The 20369-nt window shown below is 36.2% G+C and overlaps 1 protein-coding gene across 1 annotated transcript; it reads right to left on the reverse strand.

Annotated features, from left to right (window-relative positions):
• Nucleotides 1–576: 576 nt before the first annotated feature.
• On the reverse strand, nucleotides 577–19362 carry LOC125661718 (mothers against decapentaplegic homolog 6-like). The gene is made up of 5 exons (XM_048893856.2): nucleotides 19109–19362; nucleotides 18226–18931; nucleotides 11988–12029; nucleotides 7976–8056; nucleotides 577–1686 (listed from the first exon to the last, which is right to left on the reverse strand). Exons 2-5 carry the CDS (start codon nucleotides 18617–18619, stop codon nucleotides 1142–1144), a joined length of 1062 nt encoding a protein of 353 aa, XP_048749813.1. The 5' UTR covers nucleotides 18620–18931; nucleotides 19109–19362; the 3' UTR covers nucleotides 577–1141.
• Nucleotides 19363–20369: the final 1007 nt, after the last annotated feature.

Below are 20369 nucleotides of genomic sequence, written 5' to 3' on the forward strand. Positions count from 1 at the left end.
AGCTATCCATAGTCAAAATCAGTGTACCAAGAATGACCTAACAATCGGTATGAAAGACGTCAGGCAGCACTTGACCCAATGGTAGGTTGTATTGGCAAACTAGATCGTTATAACGAACGTAAAATTTGCGAAATGATACTTTAAACGAGAATGTTGAAACCCCTGGTATTTATATTATGTTATAGAGTTTCAACACCATGAGTGTCATTACAAACTTGAGAGAAAACTACAGCTGTCATATGGAAACCGTTTTCTGTAATATATGAATTCCCGACCTTGGCCCTTGACTGTTGACCTCAAAATCAATATATAGGGGGTTTTCTTCAATTCATGGAGAGTTATTGAATGAAATTCCATTGCATAACATCAACAACTTTCAGAAATACAGTCTGGGGAAAAGCGACTGACAAGACAGAATGACAGACAGACGGGCGACATTAAAGTCCCTAGTTCAAACCAGGAGTTACTTTTTTATTGTTTGGTCAACATCATTCATTGAAGCGCCATGTGAACTGAAGAAGTTCTACCCGTTTTCTTTGTCATGTCACTCAGTTAATATATAATGTAAAGTCAATGTACAATCTTAACATTTATTTCATTCAATATTGGGTGATATTACCAACATTTATCATATAACATCCATCGTATGGGTAATGAGTCACGTGACAAATTCTGTATCGGTGAAATAAATGCTCACCTAACAAACAAAACAATATCTAGCAAAACAAATCTTGTTTGTCTTAATGCACCACATTCACAGTCATAACTACCTATTATAGGTACCATCAACTTAACAATCACAAAGTTTAACCACATGCCATAAATTAAAAACAGAGTAGTTAAACTATTTGTATTCAATAATATTTCAAGAGTTGTCTTTCTTACGATTTAAGCATTGGGGAGTTGAATATTGCAATTTAATAAATTTAAAAAATAAATTAAATAAACTCTGCAAATATAGCGTTCAGCGAATACTACATAGTAGTAAAGGCATTGAAATTGTTCCCTAATTCTTCTCAAATGTATGGATTTAAATAACATGATTTTTGTTGTAATATATGCACTAAATATATATATAACCATATGGAGAATAGTAAGATGTTCGAATGGTAGCTAACGTCACATGACGATGAGCGTGACGTCACCTGTTTATGTTGAGTAGTACTTCTAACCATGCCGGACATGACGTAATGAACTGTCTGTGATAGGAAGGCCCCCATCCTTTGGCAAAACTGATTCGTATGGACGTAGGATCATATGGTCCATCCAGACAATGCCTTTCCTTCACTGCACTATAAACACTGGCCAGATCATAATTAAAAATATTCATGGAATACCCCGGGTTCACGCGAATCACTACAGACGTCCGAGAACTGGGGTTATCTAAAGTGGGCGAATTTACAAACACCGGATAATTGGACCGATTGTACAGCCACACACCATCTGTTTCTCGACTCAAAACGAGCCCGAGTCCTATTTTCTCTCGCGTCCTTTTCACACAGTCCAATTCTGTTTTGCCCTGAATAAGTCCTAAGGAAAAACCGTTTCCGTGAGGTAGTTCTTGAAATATACTGAGATAGGGTTCGTGTACGATGTACAGCCGTCCCACCCGTTGTCGGAGCTCCCAATAAGCCACAGAGCACCAGTGATCCGACAGCTCCGAGCCTTCTTCCACCACAGAGGGATCTGAAAATACAAGTACCACACAGTGAATGCAGGTCTATGTGTATAATATGTACATGGAATATTGTCATTTATTCAATACACTTTTTGTGTGCATACGGATAGTATATGCATGTATGTGTGTAATTCAAACAAATATCAACTCCTTTTTCAAAAACATACATCTAAAAAAATCAACCTTTAAAGAAAAAATCTCATGTCAATTTTGATCGATGAAAATTCATATTTTGTGATTACCAAAAGAAAGAAAAAAAACACCACAATTTGACCACAAGGTATGTATGCGTCTATCTGACTTGTACTAATACTGCTATATCTCTAATAATTTGTCAATATCAATTCATTTAATACGAAGATTATACATTTGAAAATCCAGAGAGCAACTGCTGACATTTCTAAACGTGTCAATTAAATAATCGAAACTGAAGAGAAATTATTGACGTCAAGAGACGCTAATATCCCGGAAAATTCTTCCTGGGTTAACTCGCATCTGTCACTCCACAAGTAAATCTTGTCTACTATACAAAGTATGTAATGTTAACACACACAAATTCGAGGGATATATGCATTATGTGCAAAAAAAAATTATGATCTATCACTGGATTTCACCATTTCAACAATGTAAATCAACCATGAATGATACATATATGAAATATGTCATTTCCATTACGGGAATTCTGGAGACTCGTGTGTTATTGCACTGAATTCAAACAGTGGCGTTTCTATGAAGATTTATCGGAATGCAAAACTAACCATGGGTAATGAATGAGAGAAAATCGATGACATACATGACGATAATGACAATGACGACTTATTTCCAATCAAGAGCCCTATAGAGGCAACGTAAGCATATTGTAGAGAAATCAAAATGAGTATGATTCACAGATCATTGTTAAATACACGTAAAGCGTGTACATGCACGTGGTAACAACCTTAAGAAAGTCGGTACACAATACACATACATGTAATACAGGTATAACAAATTCCTATACACTACCTCTGTGAGCATTCATGAACCTGGACTGAGTTTATTTTTTTTTTCTTATTCAAAACAATATATATATATATATATATATATATATATATATATATATATACTTACATGTATCTAATACCTATAGGTACAGGGGTAATATTTAATTATCAGTTTCCACAATATCTAACGGTAGGTATATCTACATTCTGTATTCTGCGTCAAGTTTAAAAGGCAATGTCATTTACTTGATAAAGTGCAATATATGCATGTACTTTGAATTGTATCAATTCAAATCAAACTACTAAAAAGATATTTCCTCTACCAACATTCCATCACCCATCTTAGCAATTACCCCCACACAGTTATAAGCTTCAAGTGAAAAGGAATGAGAGTCCGAAATTTAACACGCAAAATCGGAGATAGTTCGTTAATAACGTGAAACCAACTAATGAGAGAGAGAGAGAGAGAGAGAGAGAGAGAGAGAAGGAAAGAGATTTCCTAACCCATCCTACTGTCGACATGATCTAATTGTTCGTGAGACAATGCCCCTTCCGCGGCCCCTAACACTGTGTAGGTAGTCGCTGGTAGCTCAGCACGCATTCCTATATATACTGCTCCTCAATGCACCACGACAGAATGGCTGGCTCCAACCGGTGCAGTCCATTATCGAGGGGGAATACAGGTCGTTTTACAGGTAAAGCTCTGTAACGAGCTATTGATTGGTCCCAAAAATGTAAATCATTCTCCCCTTTTATATTCCTGAGAGCACGGCGTCTCCACCTTTGTAGAAACTGATTGATCTCGCCGCCGTGTCTCTCCAGTAACCGCTCACACTCGTTATATTTCCCCTTTTGACATAATGGGTCTTGTTTTTGTACATCCACGTTCATAACATACCACATTTAATATCTAGTATAGACTTTCATATCAGAGAGATGCTTCCTCCGAAATTTGTAAGGAAATCTACGGACTTCGCACGTAAAACATGGATTGACCTTACCATTCAAATATAACAAAATATCATTTTCTTTTTATATCATTTTTTAAAATGAAATATTTTTTTCTTTTAATTTTTTTTTTATTGTTAACTGATGGAATATATAATTTGTGGTGGGCATACATGGACATCTGTGTGTATTATGTACACATACAAAAACTTTGACTACTGCCTCCACAAGTTAAACACCTAGGTAATAGGTCAAGGTGTAGACCACGTTCTATTAAAATTCCAGCACACACACACTCCTCTACACTCCAAACACAAAGCCGACTTTCCAGTGAGCAATTTAGTACAGAGAGGGTCAATAAAAGAGAATTGTACGTATGTGTGCATCCACAGGTTACGCACAGGAAAGATGGGGGCTTTTCGTGCCCCCCCCCCCCCTCCCCCAAGTTAATTTAGCAGTAAACGTAACACATATTTAATATCTTAAACTTGTACCAGATATATATAAGTTCTGTTATATACGTTTCTGTTTGTACGTATTATTCTTATTTACAAGTATTGTGAATATGAATCCAGTTAAAAGCCATTCCAAGCCTAAAGGAAACTAAAAGCAGAGACAAATAGTGTTGTACTACAGTTAAGATTTCCCGCCGCTAATGCACCAGAGAGTTGCCTGATTATTCAGATAGATGATATGATAATATGCACGTGTACTATAAAACTAATTCAATAATCAACCGACAGCTAAAACGTCTGTCGCGGCGCCCGACATAGCCCGAGTCTGCAGTACACTGCACGAGGACTGATCGGTCCTGACAAGTTAAGGTCTCAACGCTTCCTCCTCTGGGGGTCTCCTGAATTTCAAAATATGTATGCAAACTAGACAATGAATGACCGAACCCTTTCACATCCAGGACTGCCATTGATATTCCAATTCTCATTTCAAGAAATCTATCAACAGATTGTTCAAAGTTGTTCCTGCAGGACTTGAATTAAAATCATGTACACCCTGGACAATCAAAATCAATGATTATTCTAAACTAATAAATAAATAAATGTAAGGAATGCATCCACCATATAAAACATGCATCATGTTCAAACATCAGCAGAAGAATCAAAATAACACAACTAGAGTGTTCTGGTGAAATTTTCATATTTAACTTTATAAAATAAGCATTCAATTCCTGTTCAAAGCCAGTGACAAGGTGCTTGTCTGTACTTTCAGAACTCTTAATTAGTACTTTTAATTAAATATGGTAACCATGGTAATCAGTCTCTCACTTCATTATGATTGTTTTTAGGAGATAGTGCTATTTTACATAGCATCAAATCTGGGTTAATTTGGTGTCTAACTAAATATAAATTAGAAGGGGGGATGGGGACTACATGTTCAGATTGAATCTTCTCCTATTATGCAGTGATACTCGAAAGCTGTATGGTCCAATGTTTCAACAAATTTTGTCCACTTAGAATGCTCTAATGGATGAAATATTGTAACCAGAATGATACAAAGAATTGTACATATGTATGCCACTTGGCCATCTGTAATTTCAAATGACAGCCCTCACCAGAGTTTAAGATGTTAAATGTCTGAAAATCAAAATGACCATGGTGAAAGTTGACCACCCCCTCTGGTTTCCATGGTGACACCCAGAATCATGTGATCTAAATTGACTGAAAATCATCTGATACCAATCTGAGTGCTGGGCACTTCTGTACATCACATAATATTGTAAATTATAGAATTGCTGTACAAGGGGGAGGGTGTGATATAAAATAAAGAAATCATGATCTTATAGCTATCCTTACATTAAAACCTCTCTCTCTCTCTCTCTCTCTCTCTCTCTCTCTCTCTCTCTCTCTGTGTGGCAATGAGGGCTGTATGAAATGAAGAAACCATGATCTTATAGCTATCCTTACATTAAACACCCCTCCTCTCTCTCTCTGGTGTTACAATGAGGGCTATATGAAATGAAGAAATCATGGTTTTATAACTATCCTTCCCCCCCCCCCCCCCTCTCTCTCTCTCTCTAGATGTCACAATGAAGGACTATGAGATCCTGTCAACACTACTTAGTACTTTAATCATATTAAAACCTCCCTATAGATGTTATACAGAGATTATTCATCATGTAGGTGTTAAAAGATTACAATATTAAATTGTACATTCAAAAAATATATATTCTAAATCAAAGCTTTAATTTCTAGAATAGACCATTTTCATGTTTAAAGTACATGTACATATACAAGTCTGAATTTTGCTAAATATGAAATAGGAGGGTGCATGGTGGTGGTGGTGGGGGGTTAATTTTAAAAGTTATCCTGCAGTATTAGTTGAACCATGTTATTCCTATCAAAATTTTACTTAGATCTATATATGTCTAGCCTAGCCTAGGACATTCATGTACCAAATATCAAATGCATATTAAAATAATTTCATTTTTCAAAATGAGACACTTTGTGGCAAGTTTTATGAGCTTCACTTAAAAAAAAATATGGAGATAAAAAGATTCTTGAAGTAAGAATTGAAAGGGACTCGCCCAACTTTTCTGACTCTTCCCACTTTGTACAGTGTATATTGCAAAACCTGAGGTCTTGGGAGTAGTCATGAATGACAAATCTTTTATATTACAAATCGTAAAGAAAGAAAAAAAAAATCACATACATGGGAGTCTCTATCTGCACAGGTAAAAAAAAAATTAAAAAGACAAGACATGGTCCGTCGCACACTTTAACGAGACAACATTACAATTGTAGGTCAACAGAGAGAGGAACAAAGATCAAATATTTAAATCGCTCGCGAGGTCGAACGACACAATACCTAGCTCTTGACTGTTTCGTCAAGAAAAATATTTGGATTTCGTGGTGTATTATCAACTTAAAGAGCCACTGCTTTATGTTCCGATGAAAGCCGTGGTGTCTTAAAATACTTAACAAAACTTGACTGCATTTGGATGTGAAAATATTTGCAAATGTCAAGTTGATTATGATTACTGATCACTTTAACATAGTGTAGGATAATGAGCAACAGGGAATCTAATTAAAACCCCCAAACACTACATGTATATCTCTGATATAGCACTAAATTGTAGTCTACATTACAAACAATTTTTTAAAAAATGTTTTAAGTTCATGAAAAATTTGAAACAGGGGAGACAATCAAGTACAAATACATGTACAGCATGCATGATCCTATAGAGGTGGATTTTAAAGAAGAGTCTGGATCATTATAGATTGGAGAGTCCAAGAATTTTAGCTGCCTCAGACTCTCTTACATGTAACTGTCGAATAATGTAACTCATCTTTGTTCAACTGGTCTGGTTCCCACCACAGAACCAGTCTCATCACAGAACCAAGAGTAATTCTGAGACAAATATCCACCCCCAAATCCAATACTATGTTATATTTATCCCACTTCAAAACTTGTAGCACTCGAGTGATCAGTCTATCACAACCTTTTTCAAAAAAAAAATTATAAACCAATAAAATGTTTCTTTTTCCCCTGCATTTTACTGGATAAAATTTAAAAGTTGTTTATGTACTAAAATTCAACCAACTGAAATAAATCTGTCTGATTCAAAGTCTTTCCGTGCCTTTTCACTCATGGTATGTTTTTTTTTTTTTAAATGAATTTTAAACTTCATAATTTCAAGAAAAAAGAGAAAGATTCTCCCTACATATACCTAAAAGCACAACTGAAATAAATCAGACTCAGTAAAGTGTTTTGATGCCTTTTCATTCATAGAATTATTTTTACCAATTTTATCCTGATTTTACTGGAATCATGATAGTTGCAGAGAGAGAGTGTAGTGCCTAGATATCCCCTTGGTTTAGATACATGTATCAAGTGAATGTTGCTGTAATTACAACATTTTTGAGAGGGTTTGGGGGTTGGATAATTTTCTTCACTTGCTAACTCAAAGATTCAAATTTTCTCAAACAGGAGAAACTGCAGCCCCATGGAACTATAAAAACAACAGCTGTTCAAGACACAGAAAACACACCATTTTTTGCTCAAACCATAAGAATTTGATGTCATGAAATAGTGACTTCACTGTACGTTTCACAGAAGATTTACTTCCCCTTGATAAGCGACTCCATGTGCTGCCCACACAAGAAACGAACTGCAGCAATCTCTTACCCCTCATAAACCACAAAAACTTTTTATTAGGAATTGGAGCTCTTGTGGAAGTTTCGAACAAACTTGACCACTTCTGACCATGAATAATAAAGCAACTGAAAACTTAAATGTCTGTGTTCCCATTGGTCATACTCAGACAGTATCCCAGTAGATTTCATATCTCTAATCATATACAGTTGTGCTCCTCCATTAACAACGAAAACACTGGTTGTGTCTTTTGTGTACTTACCAATGTTTCCTCTGCATGATGGTGTGAGACCTGTTTCTGTGGAAACTGCTTCCATAGAAATATCACTGGGCCAATCAATTCCTGAAACAAAACGGAGTATAATGAGTCTCATTTTCAGTACATCACAAAATTCAAGATGACACTTCCAAAGACCCTTAAAGGCATAGGGTCTATCTATTATCTCAAAAATGACATCACAATATTTTGCAAGGACTCCAAAAAACAAATTTGTAATATTAATTATGAGTTATCTAGATAGCTGCAGAGCTTTGAAAATTTGCAGTCATTTTGATATTTTAGCCCTTTAGAAAATGTTTGTCTGGAGGACAATTAGATTAAACTGGTATCCCGCTGATTGGTGGCTACACACAAACATACATGTAAGAGATGCGAAGTCAACAGGGTACCAGTTTAGGCAAATGAGAATTATTTTGTAATTACTATGGTATCCGATGTGTTTGTGAACATTCTGAAAAACCTTTTGAGATTTTCTAGTTATGATCTTTAATTTCGCCACCTTTTTTTTGATTGTGCAAAATGTTACCAATATCTTAGACCCTATGCCTTTAACATGTATAAGCATGTGATTCACTCTTAAAGTCACGAAGAACTTTAATATGGTTGTTTATACACAGATATTTACATTTCCCGTGTTTTGTCTTTGATGTCTCTATAATGATAGTCACTTCCTCATGAATGTGCTGCAGTTGTAAATAGTGTTTGAATGAATACCGAAAAATATTTTACGTCTAGTATTGTAATGGTTAGGAATTATAACAGATATGAAAATGGATTGTAAAATATTAGAAATAAATTCACTTTTGAAAAGACATGAGGGTATTCATGCCGGCTTACGTTAGTTCATACCCTTGTGTATTTTCAAAAGAGAAATTTAAGGTATACAAATGCAAAATGTGTGAGTCCCCCCCCCCCTCTTTTGCTTCAGTTAGATTGGGCCAACAGTCAAGGACATTCACATTTGTAGGTCAGAGTTATAAACTGATGGCATTTCACAGAAGCTCACTAACCAGACACAGGGCTCGAAATTAACATATGCCCGTCAGTCTGTGACTGGTTAATATTCTGGCGGACTGATTGACATTTGTTTTAGGCAGTCCGAAGAGACTGGTTAATTTTCTAAAGCATCGTTTTGGAAAATTTACTTAATGGAATCGTATACACACATTTGGCATGCCTCTGTAGATATCAGACAAATCTGATTCGTATATATAGATTCCCCATAAGTGTTACAATATTGTCTGAGGCATACTGAGTTAAATTTCACTTTAATAACATTAACAAAATATGTTTAATTATTTCTGGAAAACTCTGTTGGACTGGTAAATTTTTCTGCGGACTGGTTAAAATTATACTCTATTAGTCCGGCTGGACTGGTGCCATAAAAAGTTAGCTTCAAGCCCTGAGACACACTTCCACCTTGTACCTCCTAGGGCAGGTTCACTGTCAGCCAAACATTTACTGTACACCTTTTACTTAAGACCAATTCAACTTAATTGATAGATTATCATCCTCGCCCGCTCCTCAAAAATTGGCCCGCCCGGAATCTTTTTATTTTGTGAAACTTGCGATTTCCGAGAAAATTTTCATGTCCGACTCCGGTATTTACACTTCTTGTTTACATTTCTGGTATAGCAACAAAGCCACTTGAAGAAAATAGGTCATATGATTTTCTTGATTTCTTACGGGCGTAAATGAAAGGAAGAGATTAATATTCTTCAAATCTTGAAGAAGTTTGGTATCTTTCTGTGTTTGAAATTAAAGCTTAACCCGGAATTTGTCTGTGAAATAAGCATAGATTGATATCCATCTGGCATTAAATGATGCACTTCTGTTGACAAAAACTCGTTTGTCATTGATATTTTTCTCAGAAAATAAAAATTAAAAACTAAAATCCTCCCACCCGCCCCATATTTTTGGTGACCCTGGGTGATAATCTACTAATTAAGTTGGATTGGCCTAAACAAAACACCAGGTATCTAGGATTATACCAATGTGTCTATGTGTGAAGGACTGGCTGATGAATTATACTTACGACATGATAGATCTCCAACCGGCATATTGAATGGAGTGTGTTATATTGAATGGAGTGTGTTATACTGAATGGAGTGTGTCATATTGAATGGAGTGTGTCATATTGAATGGAGTGTGCCCTATTGAATGGAGTGTGTTATATTGAATGGAGCATGTCATATTGAATGGAGTGTGTTATATTGTGTGTTATATTGAATGGAGTGTGTTATATTGAATGCAGTGTGTTATATTGAATGGAGTGTGTCCTATTGAATGGGGTGTGTCATATTGAATGAGTGTGTTATATTGAATGGAGTGTATTATATTGAATGGAGTGTGTCATATTGAATGGAGTGTGTAACATTGAATGGAGTGTGTTACATTGAATAGGGTGTGCCATATCGAATGGAGTGTGTCATATTGAAAAGAGTGTGTTACATTGAATGGAGTGTGTCATATTCAATGGAGTGTGATATATTGAATGGACTGTGTTATACTGAATGGAGTGTGTTATATTGAATGGAGTGTGTCATATTGAATGGAATGTGTTATATTGAATGGAATGTGTTATATTGAATGGAGAGTGTCATATTGAATGGAGTGTGTTATATTGAATGGAGTGTGTTATATTGAATGGAATGTGTCATATCGAATGGAGTGTGTCATATTGAATGGAGTGTGTCATATTGAATGGACTGTGTTATATTGAATGGAGTGTGTCATATTGAATGGAATGTGTTATATTGAATGGAGTGTGTCATATTGAATGGACTGTGTTATACTGAATGGAGTTTGTCATATTGAATGGAATGTGTTATATTGAATGGAATGTGTTATATTGAATGGAGAGTATCATATTCTATGGAGTGTGATATATTGAATGGACTGTGTTATATTGAATGGAGTGTGTTATATTGAATGGAGTGTGTCATATTGAATGGAATGTGTTATATTGAATGGAATGTGTTATATTGAATGGAGAGTGTCATATTGAATGGAGTGTGTTATATTGAATGGAATGTGTTATATTGAATGGAGTGTGTTATATGCCAGTGTGAAGAGGATTGAGGTGTATCATATACTTTCGAATACTGAAATTCAAATAAAAAATTTGGTATGATGGTGTATGTAGTTGTAAATTAGGTCAAGTGTATCCATACACAGCGATTCGCCTATTTCAAAAGTTTAAAGTTTAGGAAATGAATTAACCTTTAGTTTCGTAAGAATGTTAAGAGAAAAATGGAGGGAATGCGAATATTTCAAAATTAATACAACTAATATTACATTTGTCCCATGTTTCTTTATTTTAATTCCATCTTTAAAATCAGCATTATATAAATTCATCATAACTGACTGATTGAAGAGATTAGAATTTGTTCACTGGTTTCAAACAATGTGTTTCATCATGTGATGGAACTTCACATCACATTCTAGTGTTTTACAGTTTCTCTTTCTTAAACCAAGAACAGCTTTCATTTCAAGTGGTTTCAACAATCGTTGTCTCCATGTCCAAAGTGGTACACTATGCATATCATATAAAAAATTCTTCATTTTTGAGTGCTTACTTTTCTACTTGGTTTTCAACTTTTGAGATGACCACTACTGACCATGAAAAATGTATTAATTGATAGATATAGTATTATAACAAATTAACGATGCATCATGGGTTTCTATGTGTACAGTGATTGTGTGTTCATGTGATGAAACAATTAAAACTAATCTGCCCTTTTTAACCACCCTGGTCCACAGTATTTTAATCTTTTTAACAATGTACGTAGAAAGTACACCACAGATGCAAATAAGGAGATTTTCCCTGATTGTTTGAGGAGCAAAACAAGGTGTTCCATTTTTTTTCCTGCAATGTCATAATTGCAGACAAAATTGGAAATGTTGAAATTGTAAAAATGTTTCCATTTGTTGAATAGGTCCAAGGGGGTAATAAGAGACTTACAAACTGTATAAATAGGTTGTTTTTCCTTACCTGAGGTAAGAGAATTTGCTTTGTCGGCACAATAAGCAGATTCTGAAATTATAAAAGAAGACAAATGTTAATTATCTTGAAAGTAATTGTCAAACCAAATATATATACACATTCTCCCTTGTAATATATTCATGTTTACGACTAAAATGAAACAGGGCTCTAACTGCCATGAGATGTAGCCCTGCTCAATTCTTGACATTTCGATATGTTTCCACTTGATAAATTTAACTGGAACATGTGCAAAGGACGTTTTTGACTTGGAGCACTCGATCCCTAAAAAATATTACACAGTTAAACATGTTAAAGACTGGGAGGACTATAACATATAGTATAACATATCATCCATTGTACACAGTCTTGTAACTTCTCCCTCCAACCATGGCAAGGTATAAATCTGATCAAACTATACATTGATGCTTGATTATGAAAACTTTCAAATTTTGTCAAACCGACTTTAAATTCATGAAAATTATCTGTCTATTAGGCCAATTCAACTTAATTGATAGATTATCATCCCCGCCCGCCCCTCAAAAATTGGCCCGCCCCAAATTTTTTTTGGCGAAACTTGCGATTTTCGGAATATTTTCATGTCAGACTCCGGTATTTACACTTCTTGTTTACATTTCCGGTGTTGGAACGTGAAAAGCCACGTAAAGAAAATAGATCTATATGGTTTTCTTAATTTCTCGCGTTCTTACAGACGTAAATCTTGAAGAAGTTAGGTATATTTCTGCTATATCCTTAAATTAAAGCTTAAACCTGGAATTAGTGTATGAAAATAGCATAGATTGATATCCACCTGCCATTAAATGATGGGGATCTGTTGGAAAAAAAACTCGTTTGTCTTTAATATTTTTCTCAGAAAATAAAAATTAAGAAATAAAATCCTCCCACCCGCCCCATACTTTTTGCTGACCCTGGATGATAATCTACTAATTAAGTTGAATTGGCCTTAGCTGATCATACTTCAATGATCAACTACATACATGTTTAGCTCGACATGTAAGTTTAAAGCTAAAGTAAGGTTTTTGATTGAAATTTGTTCATTGATATTGTCTGTGAACTAATCAATCACAATTTTGACTTCTCCTTAAGAACCATTTATAATCTCATGGGGATTGGGGTTAGAATAGGTCCTCAGTACCCCTTGCATGTCTTAAGAGGTGACTATATGGGGTGTTCCTTTGGACGAGACCCGCAAAAACCAAGGCCATGTAACGTGTCAAAGCAGGTGTGGCATAATAAAGATCCCTCCTTGCTAAAAGGTTCAAGTCCCGAGTTCTGCAGCCCTTCAATGGCTCTATACGAGTGAAAAATTCTAGAGCAGGACATCAAACAACCAGTCAATCAGTAACAACCATTTATAAGTCCAATTTCAGCCAAACTTTGCACACAGACTCAATAGGTGAGATACAAGTTCATTTACTTACACCGATGGATTATGTAGACCTCTTTTCAAGGGAGATAATGATTGATTGATTGATGTTTTCACCACACTCAACAATATTTCAGTTATATGGTGGTGCCCAGTTTTTATTGGTGGAAGAGAGAACTCAGATACAATGTACCTGGGAAGAGACCATCGACCTTCCGAAAGTAAACTGGGAAACTTTATCACTTACCGGAGCGAGCGGGATTCGAACCCGCGCTGACAGAGGTGAGAGGCCATGTGATTTTGAGTGCAATGCTCTAATCACTCGACCACGGAGGCCCTCTTAAGGGAGATAATGAAGAAAATGGTTGCAATAGGGTGATGTGTATAATTGAAAGGTCTTTCTTTCAAAATGCATTAAACTATATAAAAAGCCGTGATTTTCATAAAAGCTTTCTAACAATAAGCAAACCATGATTCTTTGAGCCATTGAAGGTAGGCCAACAATGACAAATTGACGCTTTAAATAGAAATTATACAATAGGAAAATTCTTTTAAAATTCATAACCAACAAGAGTAAAAATGTGAAATTAGAAAAGAAAGCATTAATTCTCATATATAGTGCAGATTCCAGTATGCAACACTGCAGTAGGGCCTCCAGGGTCTTGCTCCATCAGGGTAATGTGAGGGGTTTTAAAAGGTCATACAAGGGTACAATTTAGTCAAAAGAAGCCCTTAAATGTGCTTCACATTGTGAAGATAGGCACTTATTGGGATTTAATGTTTTACATGGGAAAATACAACTTGGTTGAGCAATATGGCCTAAGAGCTCCCCCCCCCCCCCCCCCAAATTCAATCATAACCTGAAAACATTAAAATCTCTTATTTATCCCTGAATTCTGAGTTAGAATGTAACACTTGTAAGGTACCAATTTTGATGCACCAGATGCACATTTCGACAAATAATGTCTCTTCAGTGATGCTCAAGTTTTTGAAATTTTGGAAATTCAAAATAACAATAAACTTGTAAGAACTAAAAGTAAAAACAGAGTGCTAAAGACGGGAGCGAAATAAGGATCCTTCACACAAGAGTATTAGTACATATAATTTACAGTATGCTATTCAACAATTGTAATTTGTGAACACTGTAATCCTGCTGTTGTAATTTACATTCTTTGCTTTTGATGAGCAGCAACTTATGGTGAATTGTTCACTGCTACTATAATAAAGATGTACAACAAATGCACCCCCCCCCCCCCCTCAGGTTTTGATGGGAGGTGCTTCTCTCTCTCTTCTCTCTCTCTCCTAAAAGCTCATTTATCAGCATGCCTTTTAAACTAACACAGGGAGCACTCTTTTCTAAACATTAAACAGCAGTTAAGGTCTGCCTAATACACCAAGCAGGAGACATTTAAACCCCTGGTCTGTTTACACAGAGCAAGCAAGCATTCCTCCTTCTGGTCCTCGACAGCGGAACTTCACATTCTGTGTCAACACAAAATATGACTTTTCCCTTCTACACTGTGCTGGGGTACAGTTTCCCTCACTTTTCATCTGTACACTTTTTCTCCTACAATTCCCAGTTGTGACTAAATAACACCACTGAGCACTTGTCTATACAGCTTAATGCAGATGATGGTTCAAAGCCTTGCTCGACAAATCACTGTTAAATGACATTTGATTTAAATCTTCTGTCAATTTTTGTTCAGTTATAAGTATATATATGGGTTCAAGCCCAGGGGGAGCTAGCCTAACATTTACAATGAACCATCGGACTGTCTTTTTGACAATTTCCTGTACGTCCGATACTGTTGACTATCGTGACCGTCGTGAATCAGTACATTTTCACAGAGCTTCCTCTCCTTGAGAAATTAGAGTACTCACAAAGCATTGAAAAACTTTTACAATGCGAATCATCATTAACGCTATCTACCATATGATCTATGAACACCATAATTTTAAAAAATCCAATAATTTGTGGTAGCTACCAAACACATGCATGTACATGTAATCTAACATACAACTCTATTAAACAATCTCTCTCTCTCTCTCTCTATCTATAGATGTTTAGCCAGCTCTTCCTGTTTCCAATAGGACTCCTAGTTTTGAAAATGACAAACTTACGAGTTCTGGCCTGAAATTATCCAATTTATACATTTTGTAAAACAGTCCTTCTACTGAAATTCAAGCAATTTGACATCAAAACCCCACATCCACTGGTTCTCGGAAAGATTTACAGCCATTGTGAGTATCCCACCAGCAAATACGGCTGTTGTCCATGACCCCTACCCTCTCCCAGTCCAGTTCTGTAAGTTCATTTTGTTCTAGCCATGTAAAAGATATTGCCTATGAATGATAAAATCATTTACATTTCTTGGGACCAGTCATACTAGCCTTGTGGTATGGGGTTAGGGGGTCCAAGGTTTGATCCTCCAAGTCCTTTAAGCTTTAACTGTGTCAAACCCCAGACGATAAACATTATTGGTACCAATAATTGTTCCTTTGCCAAGCGCTCAGCATATCGGAACCAAAAGTCACCACATTATGAGAAGAAATGCGGATCATGATTGAATTATAGTCGAGTTTTAGTGAATAAATATTCATCTGTGGATCCGTCCACATCATCAAAAACAATGAATATTTGACCATCACAAAGTTTGACCTTCGTCAACCAAATACAAGGAGGACTTCATCAACTGGTCCCAGAATAAAGTTTTACACATCACATGATCAAATTTAAAGTTTGTGACAGAGAGTTCTTTTGAGTCAATAGAATGCATGGTTTACATGCCTGCAATTGCATATATATATGCATATTAGTGCAATTGCATATGCAATTGTATATATATATGATGTACAATATAGTAAAGGACTTCCCTGCATTAATCTATTTCTTATCATTTTAGACTGATCAACTGGTGTAAGTGTTGGACTAATTATAGAACAATTAAAGATTGTTAAAGTTTAAATATCCAATACATTAATCTCACTTAACATGATTAATGCAAGAAGAATGCAGAGTGGGGCAAAAAAAATGTAGTATGAAAAATTATATACAAAAATGATCTAAGTCTTGAAAAGATTTCAGTTCATATTTGGCTTCCAGACATTTTTCACCTATTTCTACATTTTCCCTCCATTCAGAAATGAATCAATCCACAAACCTTGGCAATTTTATGTTGGTCAAGGCCATACACCGTTTCAAGCACCACAATGGTTTTGGTTTATAAATATTTTATGCAACACAGAAAGAGATAGGACACAAGGCTATAAGCCTGAACATTCTCTCGACAGTGATGGGTTGAAAAACCAGTTACTTTATAAAATAACTTGTATTTAATTTGAGGTTCCTGTGTCTGTCTTAGATCTAAAGCAGGTGTTACACTAACTAGTGTGATTATTGCTGCTGAAAAAAAAGAAAGGGGGGGGGGGGGGGAGGGGTCCCTCGGAGTCCTTTACAAATCCTAATAGTCCGACTTTGAACCAGAATAAGCAGTGAAAATCCCATTCCCGGGTCTTCCTGGACAACATTGATCATTGACAGTTCAGCACAAGAGTCATCCGTATGGAAAAACAGAATATATATAGACACAGAGAATGGTGGAAGGGCGAAGTAGCAAAATAATCATATCTGTGTCACGATGCATTTCGTCTCCTAGTGGCATTAGACATTTATAATATTATATATTTTACTTTAGTGTAATATGCATGGATATGATATCATCAGGTCAATGTTTGGATTTTGTTTTGTTTTTTAAATTTGTAACAATGCACTTGCTTCATGGTATATATGTATGCATGCCATTCTGTTCACAAAATGTTTAACAGAATAAATGTTTTCAAGACACAGATCCACAACATTTCCAGAGGTGGCCCATCCTTCATGACCTTTCCCAGTAAGATCCAACCAATTTGACAGATTAAATGTATAGTTTTCAAACGTTAGACTACACCAAAATCATGAAAATAGTCATTTAATGGCAGTTTTGTCAAAAATCAAGGAGGTGGTCGTTGGCCACCCTTCCCAAATGAAGGAACACAAAAAATTATCTGTACACTAAAGAATAGGAGTCTGACATGAGGTTCAAAGCACTGTAATGCTCTGATTGGAACTAGGTAAGGTGTTATCTCTGCTAAGAGCAGCTACTCTTTAGAAGCTGGGCTGAGGAAAGAACAGAAGGTTTAAGAAGTACACCAGAGTCCTAAAGATATGGAGAATGACTTCACACCACGTTTCTACTTCACATTGAAGCATGGTGACCAACTGTCTAATGTCGTCCCTCAGACTCAAAGGTTGAGGAATTTCAATGCCAATTCTGGATTCAGTTTCTGGATTGATTCTATATTGTTTTAACGTCCCTTTCTAGAATTTTTCACTCATATGGAGATGTCACCATTGCCGATGAAGGGCTGCAAAATTTAGGTTTTGCCTTACAGCCTTTGAGCAGGAAGGGATCTTTCATATTGTGCCACACCTGCTGTGACACAGAGCCTTGGTTTTTGTGGTGTCATCCGAAGTACCAACTATTTAGAGGCCTCTTATGAAAAGCAAGGGATACTGAGGACCTCTTCATTATATACTCACAGCTGAGATGACGAGATCAGCCGTGGGTATCCAACGATGTGGACTTATTCTAACCCAGATCCCCACGGGACCAGTTTCTGGATTCTACACATAGATTTAGTTTGTGATAAAATGAGCATATAGGACACCCTATCCTAAATAGCTAAATATCCCTGCCCACATCTAATCCCACAGGGAAACCCTAAACATTGATATTCCATGTACATGATTCCACACTCAAAATGAATCTTCTCATCCATGTTTACCAGTTTCCACGGTAATACAGAGATGACTTTGTTTACCTGCTGTTTGCTGAACACTCCAATGATACGGATTGCAACAAACATACAGCGGATCCTTTTCCGTTTCACAACATGGAAGTCTCCGCAACGTTGTGTCCAGCGTCAAATCCGGCCAGCGCCAAACCTGGCAACACAGAACATGGGGATCTGTCACATGCTTTCCCATTTTTAATTCCACATTCGGAAGTAAAACACAACGAGTCTGTTCTCGACCTTTCGACTCGATACTTTGGAGCAAAACTTCCAAGTTTTTCTCCTTCAGTCGCTTCAACATAGAATGAAGGACCGATTTACTTTCATGTGCCTCTTTTTCATTTTGACTTTCGGTGTCATTCTGTGAACTTCGTAGTTTCCAGAGCTCGCGCACTAATGTCGATCTCTTGGAACGAAACATAAAAGTTTCCGAATCCCTGTGTTCCGTAACATTGGAGTTTGTCTCGGATTCACTAATGGTGGAAGCTGGGTGGATACAAAAAAATTAAACATGAAATTTCCGAGAACTTTGGAGTATGACACATTTTCCAAAGAAGACTCAAATAAAAGAGCTCCACATTCGTAAGGTACAACGTTTTACAGGACTGTATTAATTATTCAACTTGTGTCCACATTCATCACATTTTTGGTTGCAAGAAGAATCTACGATCCTGAGGAACCATCGTTAAATCCACTTGCATGTTAATCCAGCCTTTATATACAATCCACTCCACTGCAAAAACAAAACAAAATAGAAAATTGTTTTTCTTTTTTGCTATTTGAAAACAAATCAGGTCTAAATTGCAATCAACTTTTAACAGTTGAGTAAAAACTTAACCTGGGCGAGTCCATTTCAAATTGCTGAGGGGTTGTTAACATGCGTTCATTAACTTATCTTTTAATATTTTACCTGGCTGTTCCAAAATTATTCCCGATTCCAGAGAAAACACACGCAGCAGAAGAAATGACCGTGAATCCAAAAATGAAAATGGCGTAGTTCGTCTAATATCTAGGATTCCAATACATGTCACGAATTAACAAACAAAACACCATGTCTCTGTTTTATCGAGAAATCCGTCTCTCCATTGAAACATACAGGTACGTCTATTTACTGACGAGGCGAGTTATTTAGATAACACGCTTTCTCATTGGTTAAAGGCGACCCACGTGATGAGTCTAGACTTTTTGGCGCGGCTTCGTGTCTGTTTGCGAGTTATAAACTGTGTTATCGTGCAGGCGATCACTTCAAAACCAACGATCGCATGAAAATGTGGGAGCGGATTCGCACAGTCTAAACAGGTGTAATAATTTAAAATAAAAAAGATTCATATTATATCAGTGACTAAGTACTGACTCCTATTTTAAATAGCGACCTACATTTATCATATTTCTTCTTCCCTTTGTGAATGTATTGTTGTATCTAACTAATATGATGTGTTAAAAAGTTTTAATGTTATTGGGGGAAAACAGAAATAAAAAATCAATTCAAATTCACTGACTGGTTTTCCTTTCTTAAATCTCTCTCTCTCTCTCTCTCTCTCTCTCTCTCTCTCTCTCTCTCTCTCTCTCAATCTGTGTTATTTCAAACCCTCTAGTTGAATGTTATTGAATTTGTTAATTAGATTTAGATCACTCAGTCTCGCTTTTAATCATAATGAAGATTATTTGTTGGAATAGTGTTACAAATATATTACTTTCATTGTTTATTGATTTATATATGTCTCGTGCTTTATTTACTTCTATAACATTTCTCACAACATAGAAACTAATAAAAAAAATGTTTTCCCCTGAATTTCGGGTAACACTTGGGCTACATTAATTAGTAGCAATAACTCTTAGACTATTTAAAAAAAAGTTGTCTGTGTTTAAAGATTTTCGAAGGATTGTCCATTGCTATTTTGTCAACATAAAGACTTCTATTATCTACACAAACAATAAACACGACCCGATACACACACAGTCACTAAAGCGCAGACTACAAACTGCGCTCAGTGACGCGCGCGATCGTCTGCGGCTAGCCGATGGGCGCCAGAGGACTGCGTACTAACGACTGCACGCGCCACTCGCCGAACTCCGGTGTAAGCGGCTACGAGTAGGCCGACGAGAAATGGCAGACGACGACGAAAAAAATCAATTCCGATTGAGACACACCGGGAAGCTGATTAAGCTGA

This window comes from Ostrea edulis, chromosome 8 (genome assembly GCF_947568905.1).
Source record: "Ostrea edulis chromosome 8, xbOstEdul1.1, whole genome shotgun sequence".
Taxonomy (NCBI): Eukaryota; Metazoa; Mollusca; class Bivalvia; order Ostreida; family Ostreidae; genus Ostrea; species Ostrea edulis.